The following is a 19819-nucleotide window of genomic DNA, read 5'->3' as shown; positions in this document are numbered from 1 at the left end:
AGTCTAAAAGTAGTCCTGTGCAACTTTAAACCGATTCACTCGCCTCCATTTTCCTCTTTAGTTTGAATTATAATAGGATAGTTATCTGTCTTTTGCCTTTGCTTTTTTTTTCTTCTTCAGCTTTAATCCAATTCAATAAGAACGTTCTTACGGGTTCTCTCTTGAATATTTCTTTGTTACCAAACACTGTAGTTGCTATATTAAAGGAGAAATTTTTTTTAGAAGAAAACGATCTTGTACTAGTTACAAAGTATATAATAATATACTTTATAATTGCTATGCTGTATTTTTATCTATGTGAGACCTATTAACAAATAAGATCTACCAACCATTCGGATACAATGGTTGTGTCCTGTGTTTTTGAAGATACCATGTGGTCTTGGAACTGCAGTATTCCCTTTTCTTTCGTTATTAACTGCCTCGGATCTTTTTGGGCTCTTTTTTTCTTTAGATGCACCCAACTGCAGATCAAAAAACTAATTAGTTTTGTAATTCACCATGGCCATGTAGTACTTGATTGCAAGCTTCAAACTCGTTAAAATGGTTGTTCAGATTTAAGCAAAGCTCAGTAAGCATAAATATTAATCTGGGGCATAGCTTGTTAATAAAAAAAATAAATGCAATAACAAATCAAAGCAAAGCTCTGTTTCGCTTTAAAAACTAGATTAGTTTTGGCCAAGAATAAACTACATATACATTTAAAGAAAAATATTATTTTCAATTTTCAATTTTGATTTTAATTTTTTTTTCTCCCTTAAATTATTACATTTCTTAATTAAGAAAATAATAAAAAACTTCTTATATAAGAGGTTATTTATTTAATTTTAATTTTTTTTATTTTTTAAAATTTAAATTTGGACAAAAATTTCATCTTTTTACTTATTTGACGAGCCACTTAACTAGTCAATCAGAAAAAAAAATTTTTTTTTTCTGTTATTTTAGAATTTTTTATCTATTCTACATCTGGTTACAATTATTACAATTACTAATAATTTGCACGTGACCATGAAAAGTTACCCTAACCCAGTGACAAAATAAATTCGCGATTTACGCGTAATTTTTCACTTTTTTGACGCGTTTTTTTTTTTTGTTTATTTACTTTTTTTTTTTTTGGTCTTTTTTCTTGTTTATACCCAAAATCACTATCACAGAATAAATACGGGATTATGTATTTATCGGGGCGCATATTATTGTTTACTTTTAATATTTCCCCTGGTTTTTTTTATTTATTTGTTTATATTTATTTTTTCATCAACAATTCTCTCAGTTTCCTAAGTATTTAATATATTTTTTGTCGAAATAATTTTTTTATCCTCCCCTTTTTTTTTTCACTTTTTCATCTTCTTTTGTTATCTCCATAATTTTTTATCAACTTTTTTTTCACGCTTTTTCTTTCCATAAATATTTTTTTTGTTTGAAAAATCAAAGTATCGAGCTTCCATGGCTTCGCATACAAACCTTCATCAAGAAGGTACTGGGCCATCACAGGCAACAATTGTGCCGATGGTTCTCAATAATCCTCCACCACGAGCTTTTCAAGAAACATCGGTCAGACCTATCTCTTCGAATTATCCAAGCCATATTTCGAATTCTCGGTTTGTTATTCATTCAAATCAAATCCCAAGTCTACCTCAGGGACCTGTCACTCCCTTTTATTTAAACCCAGCATTTGCACAACAAAATACGGCTCCAGAGCATACACTTCAAGCTATTCATGCTATCAACGAACACAATCCCGGTGTTGCTACTACTGTTTTGAATTCTGCTCCAACTGTGCTTGAAGCACAGTTTAATTCAACAACAATGTTTGCATCTCCATCTCAGCGACATATGCATAGCAACAGCCTGCTCAGCAACACTCATGATCCACATAATAGTTCATTTTCATCAAACCCCTTATCACATCACCACATTCAAAATGGTTCTATTCATCATCATTCCCAACCTTCTTCAATTCACAATAATCATTTTGATCATAGTTCAATTATGATTCAGCATGAATTAACTAACACAACTGACAAATCGTCTGAAATTTCATATGCGATTAATAAGGGTTCCCCAGAGTTTCTCAGTAGTCCTTTATTAACCGACACAACAAGTCCAAATGCATCTTCCAGTGATAACAATGGTTCTACTGAAATCAAGAACGAAATAACTAGTATATCAAATCCTTCGGTTGCTTTAAGTAATTTCAAAAAAGTTTCAGAGCAACCCTTGCAGGCAGCAAATCCTAAACTAGTCCTAGTATCAACTCCACAACGAGCTTTAGGACAACCACCAAAACTTACAAAAAAGAACTCTGTAAAAGCACCTTCCCCCACAAAGCGACGTCGCGCTAATACCAATGCAATAAAAGATTTAATCTTCCCATCATCTCCCGATAAAGCACTCCCTACAACCGAAGTTCGCGTTGTACGACTTGATGAAAAGGACAGTGAGATAGAGGTTTTATTCCATCACCAACTTTCTTCTGGTCAAGCAACACGTCCTGTGAATGTATCAATTGTTCCTTTGGAAAGAACTCAAATCAAAGACAAAAGTGTCACAATGGAAGAGTATTTTTTACGTGAAGCCGATCTTCGCGATTTGCGTGAGTGTAGCCGCAGAGTCCCTTACCGCAACTACTTTTCCTTGTTAAATGAAACAATTCAAAATTCACGGTCCCAACGTATGACAAAGTCGCTGGTAAAGAGCTCCAACTTTATCACACGCAAGCAGCGTAGCTGGATAGAACAGAAGATTGAGCAATCATTAAGCAACATTATTGAACAATCCGGATATTTGGCTCTCATTAATCTTTTTGGAACTGGTCTTCGAAAAGTTTATTTTTGTCCGAGATTTTGCCTTGCATTCACTGGCAATTTTAAAAGCTATACAATATGCCCATGTTGTAAATCTCCAAAAGAAGACACTGTTTTTGGGTGGTATATAAGCCCTATTTCGCAGATTGCAGAGCTTATGAAAGATCCTGAGTTAGCTCAAATCATTACCCATCCACATGAACCTGACCCAGATTACATTCGCGATGTTTGGGATGGTGACTTGTGCTCTAAAACACTGCCCTCTAGAGGATTCGTTCGATACGATGAAGATGGACAACGAATATTTGAGCTTGTTTTTGGTGCTTCAGCTACAAGTGGAAACATTTGGTCGTCCAAGTGCTTTGAATTTATTGACATAAATCTCCATCTTTTTAACCTACCAAAAAATGAGCGTAACAATGTCAAATACATGTTTCCAGTGTTCTCATACCCCAAAAAAAGTGATGATACTCAGCCACCTAATCACTTTACATTTTTTCAGCCACTAGTTGATGACCTCAATCTTTTGAACAAGGGATTTATTTGCTACAATGCTCATCTTCGTGAATATGTTAAGATGACTTGTTCGCTAGCATTCTACTTTGGAGATTACCCATTGCCTAACGATGCTTTTAACATTTCCACACATTCAGCCATTAAGGGTGAGAATGCTGACTTTAGTGGCTCGTTTGATTCCTCTGCAACCACCTTCACTCAATATCCAAAAGATGAACACTTTTTGGTAGGAACCCCTCCTCCCACAGACCATGATTTTATTTCGAGCTCAATTGATCCTGGCAACCTTAACGGCATTAATGGCATGAGTAACAGCTCAACATCTTTATCTTTTGCTCAACAATACAATCTTTCTGGGCCTTCGCCTACTAAAGACTCAATATCAGAAAATACTGTACCTCTTCCAACACTATGTTCTCCAGAGTCTTTCCCATTTGAAATAATTCAATTTTCATTTAAGGATATAACTACCTTCATTTTTACAAGCATTATTGGCAGCTCAGATAACAGAATGAAGGCTAAAAAGGCTGTCACTAAAGAGGGCTTTCCTCCATCGTTTCGGATAAATGATGCTGGCAGAACGATTTTGAAAAATATCTTAAAGTCTGCCAATCTCAACTTTTCTCAAAGCTGGTTGGGAATTACATTTGATATTGATGAAATTTTGGGTGGACGATTAAATGACCTCACTTACACGGAACTACGAGGACTTCTGGAGTTATTCCCAGTTTTTTGCAAGGAGCTTGAGGGATCGGGAAACGATAATATAATGAGAATTTTCCTTTGTATATCTCTCATCATCCGAGTCACTTATATGTCTGCAGTTCCGCGCTCATTTTTGGATGAGATTGAGAGCACTATTATATCCATAGTTGAGGACTTAAAAAAGGAGGCTACTGAATCATATCCCGATTTTTACGACACTGAGTGCCGATTCAAACTGGATGCTTTATTAAAAATCATCTATTACATTAAGAATACGGGAAATTTGCGCAGCTTTTGGTCGTGGTTAACTGATGGCTCTATTAAGGAGCTAAAGGAATCGTCAAAGGCTACTCGCTTTTATATTTCAGCTTTGGCCAATACCAAGCTTCGCAAATGGCATTTGAATCTTATTCTCAACAAACCATCCCCAGTTACTTTTGGAGCACATAAGCTTAAGGCACTACAGTCATCGTCATTTGTTCCTACTGCTTCATATGCCGAAGATAGTGGCGGTGAAGATGAAGACGAGTACGAAGACAGCAAAGAACAAATTTCGCAAACAGATTGCCTGTCATTTATTTCTCAGGCTCATTCATTTACTGCTTGGCGAAGATTCAAGGTTTGCAAGCTTCAGTCTAATGGAATGAAGATTTGCGTGGGAACATATGCCCGCATTAGCAATGCTGAAAATGATAATGCAACATTCACCAATTATGCAAAGGTGTTTGACTTAGTTCAGCTTACCGTTCCAACTTTGGTTCTCAATGGTCAGAGTCCTAACAATACCCCATTGCCGTCCAATATATCGAGGTCAAAACAAAAGTCATCTTTTTCTTCCACTACTGGCTACACTTCAAAAATTGAAGAGTATGCTATCATCAAGTATTGCCAAACCTCAAAAATGGAGGCTGTGAAAGACCACAATTACTTTCCATTCACAAAAGATGGTATGACCTTTATGAATTACATGATAGATGGCATTCACTTGGAAAGTAATTTTACTTTAATTCCAGTTGCACAGCTGGCAAACCCAGTACACTTGCTTCCTCTTCAAAAGCGGGATAGCACTGTTCGCTATTTTGTCGACCCTTATATTTTTGGTCGTTATAATACCAGCACAACATACAATCGCAAGCCCACAGAGCAGGTCTTTGAGCTGTCTACGTATGATGCTGAAACAGAGATAAACAAGGATCTTCGACAATACCATGTTAATAACAGAAACAAGAACAAAGTTTCGGCTAGAGATGTGCAATCTATTTATGAGCATTTTATAAGTAAAGGAGAAGACACAATTATTGATGAGGCAATGAGATCTTATACTCAAAGGGCACATCTTTGGAAACCTTTTGAGAGTTCCTTCGATGCTTGATTTATTTTTGGGATTTTTTTTTCCATTCTATTTGGAAATTTAAACTACATTATTTTTACCATTTTATCAACTAAAATTATTGGAATATTTTTTATCCAGCTGGTCAGTGATTCAAAAAAATTTTTTTTTTCATTCTTATTCGAGTCAAATTAGGTGACTTATTTATATAATTTAATATTTATCAATCGGTTATTAATTTCTTAAGGACATTGAGTTTCAAACCCGTAGTACCAATAAAAAGGGCATCAAAAGCATTGCAGAGTCTTGCAAAGAAAATCTTGCACAAGAACGAGGGTGATAACAACAACAACAACAACTACAATTAATGATGCCATGATGATACTATCTATATTCACAAGAAAAAGCTCCAGGGTCATGAGCTTGTGTGCTATATTATATTTATTTGAGCCTTGTGTCTCATTTGCTTATGACTGATGAATTTGATATACCTATATTCCGATTAGTAAATTTTAATTTTTTCAGATTTTTTACCGTTCATAAAAATGTACCATAAATGGAATGGACTTCTTTAGAGAAAAAGATAAACACCGATTACGGGACAAAAAAAGTCAACCTTTCTCTGGATAATAATGTCTACTGTTGTGATTCGTGTGAAATCACTGTTGACAGAGGCGTCAACGGAGCCAAAATCATCCTAATCAAATGTCTGGCTTTCTCCATCTAAACAAATTAAACAAAGGAGCGCGTCCATGCTAAATGATATTTGAGTAAAAGTTGAATGTTAGCGTTTTTTTCTTTTTTTGAATAATATTAATAAAACTTGTCTTATTTATATGATACACAAACCCCTCCAAAAAAGGCTTGGTCACACACATAATGGTTATCAAAAAACTTCTGAGTGAAAGACAATATTGGTAAGCATAATTGAATGAGAGAAAAATTTATTGCGTAAAAGACCAGATAAAAAAGAAAATATTAAAAGGCTAATGGTTTCAAAAAAAAATCTATCAAAGAAAAAATGATAGTGGGTATTTGAGGTAGTAGCAAGCGTTAAGTAATGGCCAATAAACCGGAAAAAAGAAATAAAAAATTACATAAAGCTTTTAAACTCAGAAGACAATTTCTTTGTGAGCAGAAAATGGTCTCCATAGTATCTAAAAAAGTGCAATTCTAAAAAAAAAATGAAAACCACAAAAATGTTTTTATTATAACTCAAGTAAAAAAAGCTGGAGATTGCTGGTTTTTTAAATATTAAAATGGTTAATTCAATTACAAGTCATTGTTTTTATTAAAAAAATAATAAAAATATCTTTTCAAGTAATTCCACCACATTGAATATATATACTTTCGATCAGAAAATTATTCATTTTATGCCCACATATAGGTATTTCTTTTTGTTATCAGTGAATGGTATAGCAAACTTGCAAGAATGAGACATCATCTGTTTTCTTAGGTGGATACATAAGCACGTGAATAATTGAAACACAGAAGCCTTTCTCTTTTCTTTTGAACATATGAGAAGTTTCTCTTTTTTTCCATATATTTAGTTTAAGTTGGCAAATATAATTATCAGAAATAGAAAACATAGTAAAAGGCAAAGCAGATGGCTGAAAAAGAAATGATCAAACAAACCCTAAATATAATAAATTATTTAACATAACAACGATTGTTCACATAAATTCACATCAGAAAGGACTCAATATGCAGGTGCAAATATGTGTATTTGATCAATTCAACTATGACAGTCAGTAAAAGTCATAATACAATCAATGATATTGAGTTTAAAAACCCCCACTCTATTGCTTTGCTGGCTATATTTCATTACATAAGCTTATCACTGTTTTCTTAGTCATATACAAACTGTTTGGCCAGCATGAAAAATTTTTGGTGGTAATCAAACTTTAATTTGTGACAAGCTTTTATGTAACAAAAAAATAATTAAGCATAAGCCAGTTATAACTTACAAGGCCTTTGATATTCTGCGATTTTTCTTCCAGTCTTACAAGAAAATTTCTTAAATACTCCAGTCATTCTACTAACAAATTTTTTTATATTGATAATTCACACTTCTGCAAACCATATATAAATCATATTCGGCCCCATCCCTTTAAACATATTCTATTTAACAACGCTCTATTACATCAAGCCTTTTGATTCCGACGTTCTGGGTGATATTTATTGCCTGTCTCTCTTATTATTTTGTAAAAATTTCCTTTTTTGTACTCGCCAAATCCCCCTTTTCTTCTTCCCCAAAACGAACAACAAGGCACTATCACTAATCGAGACCCGCATTTTGCTGACTGTCTGCCTACCCCATAATATTATTCCTAATACGCCTATAGCCCGCCCATTCTTGATCAAATTCAGAATCATCATCTTATCGCCATTTCTGTTCATTTTTAATTTTAATTTTTTTATGTGTGAGAAATAAAAAAAAAATTATATAAAACGACCCTTATTTCTTTAACCAACCAACCACCGACCTTTTGAAACAAACAATGGGTCTTTCTTCTCTAAGTCAAGCATTTTTGGCTTCCATAGACTCGAATCAAAATACACGTCTTGCTGCCGAAGCACACCTGGAGGCATGTTCATCTAATCCAGACATTCCATTAGCCTGCCTAACTTTGGCAGTGTCTTCCGATTCACATCCGGTAGTCCAACAATCCGCAGCGGTATTTCTAAAAAACCTCGTCCTCAAATATTGGGCCATATCATTAAGCAGTGCTAATTTTACTTCAAACAAAAGTTCACGGCACTCATCTCCTCCGCTGAATAGTTCAGGACCAGCTGATGTGACTACCTCAGCTTCCATAAACACACCCGATTTAAGCATAAACTCTTACGCACTTCAGACCCCTCTTAGCATAAACAAACCGCCGCCAACACCAACTGGAAACAACCCGATTCCCACTGGCCCTGTTGTCCTTTTGGCACGCTCTCCATTCACAAACTTTTCAAATATACAAATAAATGAGTTTAAGCAGCAGGTTCTGTATTCACTCCACCTGGCATCCCCCGTTGTGGCGAATTATCTTTCCACCATCATTAGCATATTCCTTAAGACCTCTGGGATTCCTCAGTGGCCAGACCTCATGCCAATCACCATAAAAATGCTAACCGATTCTGATCCAAATGTTATCTTTTCTGGTGTCTTGGTATGTTTGGAAATTATCCGCTATATGAATAATTTACCATTACAAAATCAATGGGCAGGTCAGCTAAGAATTGATATTGTTTCACTTCTATTTCCCCAACTTTTAAAAATCGCACTTTCGCTATCTTCTGAAACACACTCCCGGGCAGGTCTTATTCTTTGGAAAATCTTAAAATGCTACAAGCTTGCCATTCGACAGGATTTTCCTGAATATCTCCAACAGGAAGCTCAACTCAAAGATTGGCTCTCCTTTTTTTTGCATATTCTCTCCTCCACTTACACTTCAACTAATAATAACTCAGTTTCTTCCTCTGCTACGGTAACATCTCCATCAGCCTCTTCTACCCCATTGACTTCTTCACAGCAAGAATGTCCATTAGGTTCAAATAACAATAATAACCCTAATGATCATTCAAGTAATAGTTCATCGTCATCTTCATCAGCATCTTTTTCATCCTCATCCACATCACCATCTTCTCAGGATTCTTTTTCGGACTTTTCAAGCAACAAACTTTTAGATTGTGCAGCCAGATCATCAGTGTGCATATGGTCTAAATGCAAAAAAAATGCGTGCATTATTCTTTCACATTTGATGGTTACTTACACTTCTCACACAAGCTCACGTGTTTCCCAAATTCGTGTCAAGAAGAACTATGCCCGGTTTTCTGAAATTTATTTACGGTACTTTGGTCCAGACATTTGCCATGTTTTTGTTAAGGATATTGAGACGTGGGGCCAGCATTTTTCGTCTAATTCACGCACTAATAATGCAACTGATACTCCTTTAAACTTATCAAGTTCTCCATCAGCAGTGGAAGCAATTATTAACTTTTTTGAGATTGCTATTTCTATTGATACCCTTTGGCAGAAAATACTACCAAAGATGGAGGTCATTGTTTCACACCTTATTTTCGGGAACCTAATGCTGTCAGAACCAGACTTAGAGGCATTTTACTACAACCCAGAAGATTACATTTTAACAAACATTGAAAACTCAGATTTTTCAACGCGTGGCAAGGCTCTTAAGTTCCTTAAACTTCTCGTGAAGGAACGTCAAAATGACATGTTTCAAGGAATCATTATGTTTATCAACAGGTCCATCTCGGGCTACAATGAAGATCCTAACAATTTACAACGTATTTTGGAAAAAGATGCAGCCTTGCAGATGATGATTGAACTTAAGAACAATATTACAGATGGCACCTCACCTATATCTTCTCAAATTAACTCGGTCATTCTTGAACAGGTGATTAGCAATAGTCCTGTAAAGAATAATGGAAATACTCAAACAAACAAAAGTTCTGACAGGTCAGTTAACCAGCATCAAGCATTACTTCTTTCTCGATCTTGTGAAGTTATCACTAGCTTTAGCAATGTTGTTTATACATCTTCCGAACTTGAGCAGGTTTTCCGTCATGTCATGCGATGCTTTAATGATCCTGGAATCATTGTCCAATTTAATGCAGCTTTTGCACTCCGAATGCTTTTTACCAACTATGATTCTATTTGTGAAGTGTTAGGCGACGAAATTTCTCAAATTATGCAGAAAATACTTCATTTATACGAAGAAGTTAATTCTGAGTGCTTGGCTTCAGTTATGGAAGATCTTATTGATAAGTTTACAGTCCAGCTTGCTCCCTTTTCGTCACAGTTGTGCTCGCAATTATTGGACCAATTTTTCCGCATTTTGGGAGAGATCAATGATCATAACAGATCAAATGATGACGTTAATGATGATTCTGAAGGATTTTCATTTGTGGACGATCGTCAAATGGTTGCTGTTGGAATTTTAAATGCTCTTGGAACTCTTTTAATTGCTTTAGAAAAGTCTCCAACACATATTGCCAAACTGGAACCATATCTTCTTCCAATGTTTAAAACTATCATTGAGAATGCTAATTACACATTTTACCAGGAGGTTTTTGAGCTTCTTGACACCTGCTTGTATACGCTTCGTTGTATAACACCGAATATGATCCAGGTGATCGGCATGATGCGCAACGGCTTTAAAAAGAACCCTTCGCAATGCTGTGAGTACTATGGGCCTGTGCTTTGCAATCTTTTCAAGTTTGGGTTTTCTCAAGCAAAGCAGCAACAGGTTCAACAACAGTTTAATGAGTCTAGAAACCAAATCACTGCATATCCCCCAGATTTAATCGATTTATCTTTTGAATTTGTTTCTTACTTTTTGGCTCAAAAAGACGCTGTTACAGGTGAAGATATTTCACCTGAAGATACAGAAACAGCATGTACAGTTGCCCAAACTCTATTTTTAACTGCTGCTACTGTTGGCCTCCAATTCGATACCACAGAGCAAAAATACTTTTCTGAGATTATTGCCCGGTCTTTGGGTGCACTTTCGCGGGTAATTTCTTCCGTGGTTACATACCGGGCTTTTATTGAAGTGATTTTAACAGCTGCATTGTATAATCCTTCCCAAGTATCTGACATTTTGATCCAATACAATTGTTTTAATTGGATAATCGATGTTGCTGCTTCGAGGTCGAATCTGTTTAATAGACCATACGATAAAGCTGTTGCTGGGCTTGCTTTACTCAATATTGCAGGTGCATGTTCAGAACGCGGTGATGGATATGAGGAAGTTTTTCCCCGCGTTTTGAATCTCGTGTTGACGTACATGTCGGGTTATTACAAGCACCAACAGCAAGAACAGCATAAAGCTCGCAACAGAAAATCTTTTGTTTTTGCTCCAAACATTGTATCTTTGGAAGACCCATTTGTTTACGAAGCGCAGAATCAACACGAGTCGACAACAAATGGTAATGGCGCACAGCAGTTTACTTTTGTTGATGAATCAGCACAGAGCTATGGTATGTTTTTTTTTTTAATTTAAATCGTTCCAGCACTAACTTTTATTTAAGGATCTTCTCCGTGGACAGGAAACTCATCATACCAAGAATCTCTTGTTTCGGACCCAGCTTTGGATGCGGCTTTAGATAACTTGGGCGTTTTCCGCATGTACCAAGAAACAATGCTTCGTCTTGCTGGTCCAGATTCGATTGCTTTGGCTCGGATAAATGTCCCAACAACACCTGTTTCAGCACATCATACTCTTAACTCGCTTCCTTCGACATCTTCGCCTGGACCTGGTAGCGTTGTCTCACTGGCAGGAGCTTCTGCAACATCTGGCTCTGGGGGTCAGGACTCTCAGGGCGACCGAAACCGTGCCAGCAGCGGATTTTCGTCACCATACGAAGCTTCAGTGGCTGGATCATCGCCTGGCGGCGGAGCCGTGGGGCTTGCTGGAAGCAGACACAGTAGCTTTTCTGGAAGTATCGATGGCACGCATTTAGGGAACAATGGGCCCACTACCCCAAGTCAAGCATACTACAGCAGGGTTTTATCTGAAGTTCTTCAAGATCATGCTCTATTTTCTGTGCATCGAGGTATAATTGGCGCTGTGGGATGGTAAACAATGAACATTAAACAAAATCATGTATTTTTAGGTCCTAGAAAAAACATTGTAACATTAATAGTAAAAACATCAAAAACTATTATTTATTTTTTTATTTACAAAAAAAAATCTTTTTATATCCCATTATATATACATTGAGGATGGGGAGAAAGTGTAGGATAGTACATCGTCTAAAAAAAAGTCGTTACAAATTTATCGGGAAATCTTGTTGAGAAGATCATTTTCCCATTCAAAGGACTTGGTAGCATGCTGCTTGCCTTCCTCAGTCTTGGGCTTCTTTTCACCAGTAGGCTCAGTGGCCTTCTTAGACTCTGCCGAAGTAACAGAGGATTTGTCCAAGATTGGTGTGTTGGCGGGTCTGGTGAGTGTTTGCCAGTTGGCGAGAGACTTGTAGGCATTAATGTTGGAAGGCGCAACGCGCAAAATGTTGGAGATTGTTCTGCCGTTGGAAAGAACAAAGGTAAGAGGGTGAGAGCCAACAAAGTCAATGGCAGCGGCTTGTTCAGATTGATTCTCAGTCTGATTCTTCTCAGATTGTAATCGCTGGGAGGTGCGAGCAGCAATGGGGAGTGTGATGGAAGCAGGATCAATGTCGACGCCAAGAAGGCCGCTGATGTGAGAGGCGATGCGGGAGATCGTAAGAGGAGCTCTAAGGAAGCCCTGGCCGTTGGCCTCTGCTGAGATGGTGATAACCTTGGGAAGAGATTTAAGGGTGGTCTCGAGGAAGTAAAGAGAGGTGACCTGAGCCTTTTCAGTGGAATCGGGTATTATTTCAGTTTCTTCTTGTGCTTGTGATGCTGGTTCTTGTGCTTGTTGTTGTGGTTCATTAGGCTTTTGTGCAAGCGTGGGGAATGCAATGTTCAAGTCACCCAGACTTTCAAGAGCATTGAGCAGATCCTCGCGTGAGTTCTTACGGGTATTGGCCCGCTTCTGTAGCTCAAGCTGCTTCTCTTCCCAAACCTTTTGTTCGGCCTCCTTCTGAGCAGCTTTTTCGGCATCAATGGCGGCCTGGATAGTTTCGCGCTTGACAAGGGGGATCCGCAGTTCCTCGCCTCTAAGAACATAAGCAGCACCATTGTTGCGGTGCAGTTGGTTGCGCATGCGACCGGGAAGAACCTTGACAATCTCGCCTCTAAAGCCGAGGCCGGGGAAGTCCTTAAGGAGCTGGACAGGAATGCGCTTGTCGGCCGCACCACGCATCACAGCCGCCGAACTGGAAAATGAGCGGCGTGTAGCCATCTGAAAGGCGTTGGCTTTGATCATCTTATATGAGGTGTAAAGATAGGGAGGGGGGATGATGGTGATGGTGGTGGTGGTGGTGGTGGTGAAAAATAAGAGGGTGGTAAAAATAGTCCAGTCAGAGATTGGATGAAAAAAAAATTTTAACGACCGGTGGTGGTGGCTCTGTGAAAAATATATCTCTGATTGGACTTGAAAATACGCTTGCAAAAAAGTACATTATGTACCGTTACATAATCTAAAATAAACCTTGAGTCTTTTACTCCAAGTCAGAAGCTTTGACATGCGGCTTGGCCCGACCCACCACAGCAGGCTGTGGTTGCCAGAGCTGGCAAATGTTGTCTTCGGACACACTAGCAACAACCCATGGATACCGCTCGGAGAAGGAGAAATCAGCGACACCAGCAGTATGACCGCCGTGCATAAACAGTAACTCTGGTGCACCGTCTTCTTGGTCTTCCTGACTTTGTTCCTCGCCGACGCGCGATATATCCCAAAGGATGACACGTCGATCAGGGCCTGCACTTGCCAGCACACGATCGTCATGAGGCGACCATTGCAGAGATGTGACCATTTTTGAGTGGCCGAGTAGTGTGTGCAAACGACGCTTCATATTACGAAGATCTGAAAGAACCACTGCATGGTCACTTCCGCCTGTTGCTACAATGTATTCTGATGCCGGTGAAAAGGCCAATGTGTTGATGGCAGACCCGTGAATTTCGTGGGTGAGAGCAGGGGCAGTGGCGCTGCCTTCACGAATATCGTAGAGATAAAAGTTTTTGTCTTCAGAAACCATTCCAAAGACACTGGGGTTAGTGCGGTTCTGCCATGCAACGTCGTTTGCAATGTCTTTGGCATCAGTATATACACTAAGGGGGGTCGTCTTTTCTGTATCCCACAAAACAGTTTTATGATCATCGGCACTTGTTAGCAGGTATCCGTCCTTAGCTGTGTTCCAAGACAACCCGTAGCCGTTCTCAGTGTGTTCTTTAAGTTCGGACACAGGCCCATCTTCTTGTTTATCCGTATCGTAGAGATAGACAATACCTGTATTACTTGCTGTCGCAATAATGGAATTATTCTGGGGTTTTGCACGAGCACGATTAACTTCTCCTTGATGCTTAAACTTTCGGTCAATAGTAACTGTAGATTTGACAGTTTTTTTTTCAGAGAATTTGGCAGACCCAAGCATTAGATAGTTTTGCTTGCCATCTGATGTGTAGGTCCCCAGTACTAGATCAAGATCAATGACATCTGGCGAAGAGGTATCAGCAACTGCAGGGAAAACACCAGATTTAGGTAAAAACTGGACTGTCAAGCTTTGCCAATCAAGCACACTTTCAGAGAGATTGGCATACATCATTGGGGCATTTTTCTTCCATGTGTTGTATTCTGACGCAAAGTTAGAAAAATACTCAAAAGTGGGTTTATACACTTACCCTCAGCAATTTGCTCTTCTGTTTCTTCTTCCTCTTCTTCGTTTTCAGAGTCTATACAATTAATATTAAAACCCTCATTTCTTCAATTTCTTGCAAACATACCAGACGACTCAATTATCTTTTTCTTCTCGTCGGATGTAGTCATTTTTTGTTTTTTGTGTTTGGGTTTGTTTACTTTTGGTCAATATGTGTGGTGAAAAAAAAAAAAAAAAAAAAATATATATATATATATATCAGCTAGTAAAAAAATTTTTTTTATATACAAGACCCATTAAGATCTAATACAACGCTTCAGATAATGACTACAGCTGACGACGATTTCGACAAAAAGACAGAGGCTTTTGTGAAATGGCTCAAAAACCGTGGAGTCACTATTTCACCCAAAATCGCTATTCATGATTACCGTTCAGTTCACCAAGGTCGCGGCGTCATTGCGCTCGAAGACATTCCCGTAGGCGAGTCGCTTTTCCGTATCCCACGCACGGCCGTTCTTGCTGTTGATACCCTTGGAGCAAGCTCTGGTGCAACTACTGAAACAGACCGTGTCAAAGCACTTTATTCTAAGGCTGATGAAGATTTAAAATTATTGGACCCATGGATGGCTTTGATTTTCCATATGATGGTGCGCGCGCCAACCAAAAATGATAGCGACGCTGAATTTGGTCCTTATTACGATGTGTTACCACGCGAATTTTCTACATTGATGTTTTGGGATGAGAAGGAAGTGAAAACTCTGTTACAAGGATCGACAGTTGGTGAACGTATTGGTCGTGAAGAAGCCGAAGAATCCTATAATGAGGTGTTGCGTCCAATTTTTGAAAAGTACAAGGAAGACATGGAAGGCATTGATACTTCTGTTGAAGCGTTTCACCGTATGGGTAGTTTGATCATGTCATACAGTTTTGATGTTGATAAACGAGAGGTTGCTAAAGAAGAAGATAGTGGAGAAGATAAAAATGATGAACATGAAGATCACGAAGATCACGAAGATCACGAAGATCACGAAGATCACGAAGATCACGAAGAAGAAGAAGAAGAAGAAGAGGAAGAAGAAGAAGAAGAAGAACATGAAATGGAAGAAGTTGAAATTGAGATTGATGAAGAAGATGATGAACCTGCAGTCAAGGCCATGGTTCCCCTTGCTGATATTTTAAATGCCCACACTCGTCTTTGCAATGCTCATTTGTTCCACGAATCTTCCGGTTCTATTTTAGAGATGCGTGCTATCAAGCCTATTGCCAAAGGCACCCAAATTTACAATACATATGGTGATTTACCCAACAGCGATTTGCTGAGGCGATATGGCTACGTTGAGCTTGGAGGTAGTGCATACGATGTTGTTGAATTGTCGACACCTCAGATTGTAGAAGCAGCTGCAAAGTATTTTTCTGGGGAAGAGTTTGAGTACACGAAAAAGGACAAATCAGCATGCGCCAAAATTACTGAAAAAACGGTGGAAAGGGCACTCGAGACATTGGCCAAATGGCAGGAAGAGGCTGGGCTTATTGGTACAAGACTTGGTCCTAAAAAGAAGGAAGAAGAAAAGTCAGGAGAAAAGCATGATGAAGAAAAAGAAGAAAAAGAAGAAGAAGAAGAAGAAGAAGAAGAACATGACGAGCTTGGTGAGATAGTGGATGATTCCTACGATGTCCCAGTCTCTGGTATTCCACCTCCAGAACTTCACATTCTTGTCAACTTTTTGACCCTTTGGGCTCTTGATTTTGCAGCTTCTCAGAATCCACGCCTTAAGTTACGTTCTGTTTTTTCCACAGTTTTGAGCACCAGCAAACGTGCAGCTGCAGATGATACACCTGGCGATCGTACACAGCGGAAGAAGATGCGTAAGGCATTTCTTAAAGCTTTAATTGCGCGGGCTGTTGAGAGTAGTAGTAGTAGTGGTGGTGGTACAAAGACTTTTGGATTGTTCCCTGAGGCGCGTGCATTGTGGACCCATATTTTGGATGCACGTAAGAAGTTGTATCCGGAAAGCGCGGTTGCAAAAGAAAACAATGATAAGAATGAGGAACGTGATGAAAAAGATGACACCACTTATAGTTATTCACACAAGGATATGGCGGCAGAATTGATTTCTGGAGAACTGCGTATTTTGAACCGAGTTTTAACATTGGTGTCTGGAAATGAAATCGAAGGTGGTGAAACTGCAGACAAGTATATTACGAGTCTGCGAAAGGATTGGGATGCCTACGAAAAGGACCGCAAGAAGAAGCTCAAGCGTAGTGGTGGAAATGATGATACTGACAAGAAAAAGAAAAAGCGACGGTAAAGAGCATTTTTCATAAATGCAGGATTTTTTTTTTTGATCTATACATTGAAAAAAAAAAATAAAATAAACAAAAACATAGAAAACATAGAAAAAAAATTAAATCATTAAAACATGCAATTTCCTTTTTTTTTTTTTTAAAAAAAAACTATTGGTTTTGACTATTTACTGCCAGCTCCATAATCAACCGTGTTGCAAGGTGCAGAAACGGGTAAGCAGAAAAGGTATCAAACTCGCTCTTATCGCGACACACATTGGCGGCCGCGGAACGCGCCGCAGCCGAGCTCGCGGTTGTAGCGGCTGTTGGCGCAGAGCCTGCAGGTTTTGACATTTGCAAAGAGGATGGCACGTGCACAGATGCATTGGATTGTCGGCGCAGAGGTTGAGGCTTGTGTGCAGCAGCGTCTGGTGAAGGGTTGGGCTCCTCCCAGCCATCAAACTTAAAGTCCACAAGGTAATTGTTTTGCTCGATTTGGTAAAGTTGGATGCGCATCTTCATAAGCTCTGTTTTTTCCTCATTATTATTTGAAGACTTAGAGCTGTCCTCTTCTTCCATGGGCACGTCATTGTCCGACATTATTGTTTCACGCTTTTCATTAATGATTTCCGTATTATTATGACGGTATTCTGCGTCACCATCATCATCAGCCATGTCATCATCATCAGCACCTGTACCGGATCCTGACCCAGAGCGCTTGGCAGAATTGGGAAGAACGCACTTCCAACGAACATGGATGGTCCAGAGATCTTCTTCTGCAGGAATGGCCCATTCTGCGCCAAGATTCTTAAGAGCACGGTAAATCTCACCCATGACGTCAAGTGGGTAAGACCGTGATCGGATACCAAAATGCCAGCGGGTTTTGGACTTTTTCGTACTGATGGGATTCAGTTTGCGCATGGTAGCAGGACCATAGGCAATCATATTTGCCCTGTGATAGGCTGGTAGTGATGTTGGCAAAACGGCAATGGTGGTATGCGGGGTAGAGTGGCCTCCCACGTCCAAAGCAGAAGGCAGTTGCATACGATCAAATGTAAGAGCGGGAGGGTTATCTCGCGAGAAGGAAGAAGAGTGGCCGCGTCCTTGTTGCTGTCGTTGTTGTTGTTGTTGTTGAATGAGTTGTTGCTGTTGTTGCTGTTGTTGTTGTGCAAGCATTTGTTGATATTGCTGCTGTTTGAGACGTGCTTCTTCAGTGGAAGAGTCTTCAACAAGGTATCTGTCCATTTCACCTTGTCTGACGGCTGCATTACCCATCAAGCGATTATCCTTGACAAGTTGGTAAGCATCTCGAATTTCAGATCCATCGCCGTTTGTGTGGCGAAGAGCGTCGTAAACTTGTTCCTTTGAGTAGCCCATAGTGCGGCCAAGGGCGCCAACAAGGGAGTCATCAATGGGTTCATTAATTGACTCTTCCTTTTCTTCCTCCTTTTTGCGCTCTTGTTCCTCGCGCATATCAGGTGGGAGTAATGAAGGATCCAAGTTTACGGAAAACCAAGGATCTTGAATTATTTCCCGGACCGTTATACGGTTGAGAGGGTTAACAACAAGCATGCGCTTGAGAAGGTTTTTAGCACCAGGAGAAAGGTCTGGGGGGATGGTATAAACACCCTGAGAAATTTTCTTAAAAAGATTGGGGATAAACTCATCGTCAAAGGGGAGTCTTCCACAGAGCATAACGTAGAGAATAACACCACAGGACCAAACGTCGACTTCTGGGCCTGCGTAGAGCTTACCAGATATAACTTCTGGAGCAGCATAGTTTGGAGAGCCGCAACTTGTTTTAAGGAAATTACCGTCAGTCATAATGTTAGAGAGACCGAAATCGGCAATTTTGACATTGAGATTATCGTCAAGAAGCAAGTTTTCAGGCTTCAAATCACGATGGACAATTTTATGACGATGGCAGTAATCGACTGCAGAGATAATTTGTTGGAAGAAGCGGCGGGCCTCGTCTTCAGACATACGGCCACGCTGCACAATATAATCAAAGAGCTCCTTTCCTGCAAATTCAATTACCATAATGATTTCGTCTTTGGACTTGATTACATCGTAAAGTTTAATAATGTGAGGATGTCTGAGTAACCGCAGGTAAGAGATTTCACGTTCGACGCGACCTTGCATGTCGCTCTTGGCCAAAGTTTTGCGGTTGATAATTTTGAGCGCCACACGAGCATGAGTAGCCAAGTGGTACGCGAGTTTGACTTTGCCAAAGGAACCTTCACCTAGAGTCTTAATGATCTGATAGCGGCCGATACGGCCTGCGCCGGTTGTCGATCCAGTGAGAGACGGCATCACGTCAGGCTGGCGGCCATGGCTACTATCCTGTTGCGATTGGTCTGACATTGTGTAAAGAAAGACTTGGTGTTATATGGGGAGAGAAGGGAAAGTGGAGAAGAGAGAGAAGAAAAAAAAAAAAATTAATAATAATAAAAGATGAATAAATAATTTGATTTGACGATTTATAAAACTTGGCACATGAAACAATGGTGTAGAATTAGTAGTTGTTTTAAAATATATAGGAAAGATTCAAGAATATAATCAGGATTGGTTGTGGTTGTGGTGGTGGTGATAGTAGTGTATAAGTGTAGGTAGTTGTGTTGTTGGTGGTGGTAGTGATGAGGTTTTTTTTTTGGTGGTGGTGGTTGAAGTTTTGTAATGTCTTCGAGGAGAGGCGCTTTTCCTGGTTGTTTTTTTTTTTTTTTTTTTCAGACTGGCTGGCTGGCACCTTTTTTTTTTTTTAGGGGGTGGCTGCTCATTTATAGTGTGTGATATACGTTAAGGAGAGGTTGCCTGCATAATAATAATAATAATAAACAAATACAAGCAGAAAGAAAGTCAAACAAGCAGACAAACAGACAGACAGACAGACAGACAGACAGACAGACAGGCAGACAGACAAACAGACAGACAGAAG

At 39.1% G+C, this 19819-nt stretch overlaps 6 protein-coding genes across 6 annotated transcripts; 3 read left to right on the top strand and 3 right to left on the bottom strand.

Moving 5' to 3' along the window:
• Window positions 1–1440: 1440 nt before the first annotated feature.
• On the top strand, window positions 1441–5394 carry SAPINGB_P003481 (uncharacterized protein; the record flags this gene model as incomplete). The annotated part of the gene is made up of 1 exon (XM_031998199.1): window positions 1441–5394. One exon carries the CDS (start codon window positions 1441–1443, stop codon window positions 5392–5394), a length of 3954 nt encoding a protein of 1317 aa, XP_031854090.1.
• A 2459-nt stretch (window positions 5395–7853) lies between these two features.
• On the top strand, window positions 7854–11945 carry SAPINGB_P003480 (uncharacterized protein; the record flags this gene model as incomplete). Its single annotated transcript, XM_031998198.1, has 2 exons — window positions 7854–11343; window positions 11395–11945. 2 exons carry the CDS (start codon window positions 7854–7856, stop codon window positions 11943–11945), a joined length of 4041 nt encoding a protein of 1346 aa, XP_031854089.1.
• Window positions 11946–12140: 195 nt separating this feature from the next.
• Window positions 12141–13211, bottom strand: SAPINGB_P003479 (uncharacterized protein; the record flags this gene model as incomplete). The annotated part of the gene is made up of 1 exon (XM_031998197.1): window positions 12141–13211. One exon carries the CDS (start codon window positions 13209–13211, stop codon window positions 12141–12143), a length of 1071 nt encoding a protein of 356 aa, XP_031854088.1.
• A 235-nt stretch (window positions 13212–13446) lies between these two features.
• SAPINGB_P003478 (uncharacterized protein) lies at window positions 13447–14771 on the bottom strand (the record flags this gene model as incomplete). Its single annotated transcript, XM_031998196.1, has 3 exons — window positions 13447–14579; window positions 14627–14677; window positions 14729–14771. 3 exons carry the CDS (start codon window positions 14769–14771, stop codon window positions 13447–13449), a joined length of 1227 nt encoding a protein of 408 aa, XP_031854087.1.
• A 153-nt stretch (window positions 14772–14924) lies between these two features.
• On the top strand, window positions 14925–16910 carry SAPINGB_P003477 (uncharacterized protein; the record flags this gene model as incomplete). Its single annotated transcript, XM_031998195.1, has 1 exon — window positions 14925–16910. One exon carries the CDS (start codon window positions 14925–14927, stop codon window positions 16908–16910), a length of 1986 nt encoding a protein of 661 aa, XP_031854086.1.
• Window positions 16911–17055: 145 nt separating this feature from the next.
• Window positions 17056–19248, bottom strand: SAPINGB_P003476 (uncharacterized protein; the record flags this gene model as incomplete). The annotated part of the gene is made up of 1 exon (XM_031998194.1): window positions 17056–19248. The coding sequence occupies one exon, from the start codon at window positions 19246–19248 to the stop codon at window positions 17056–17058; it is 2193 nt and encodes a 730-aa protein (XP_031854085.1).
• Window positions 19249–19819: the final 571 nt, after the last annotated feature.

Source organism: Magnusiomyces paraingens, assembly GCF_902498895.1.
Source record: "Magnusiomyces paraingens strain CBS 517.90 genome assembly, contig: contig3, whole genome shotgun sequence".
NCBI lineage: Eukaryota > Fungi > Ascomycota > Dipodascomycetes > Dipodascales > Dipodascaceae > Magnusiomyces > Magnusiomyces paraingens.
This window is presented reverse-complemented; position numbering and strand designations above follow the sequence as displayed.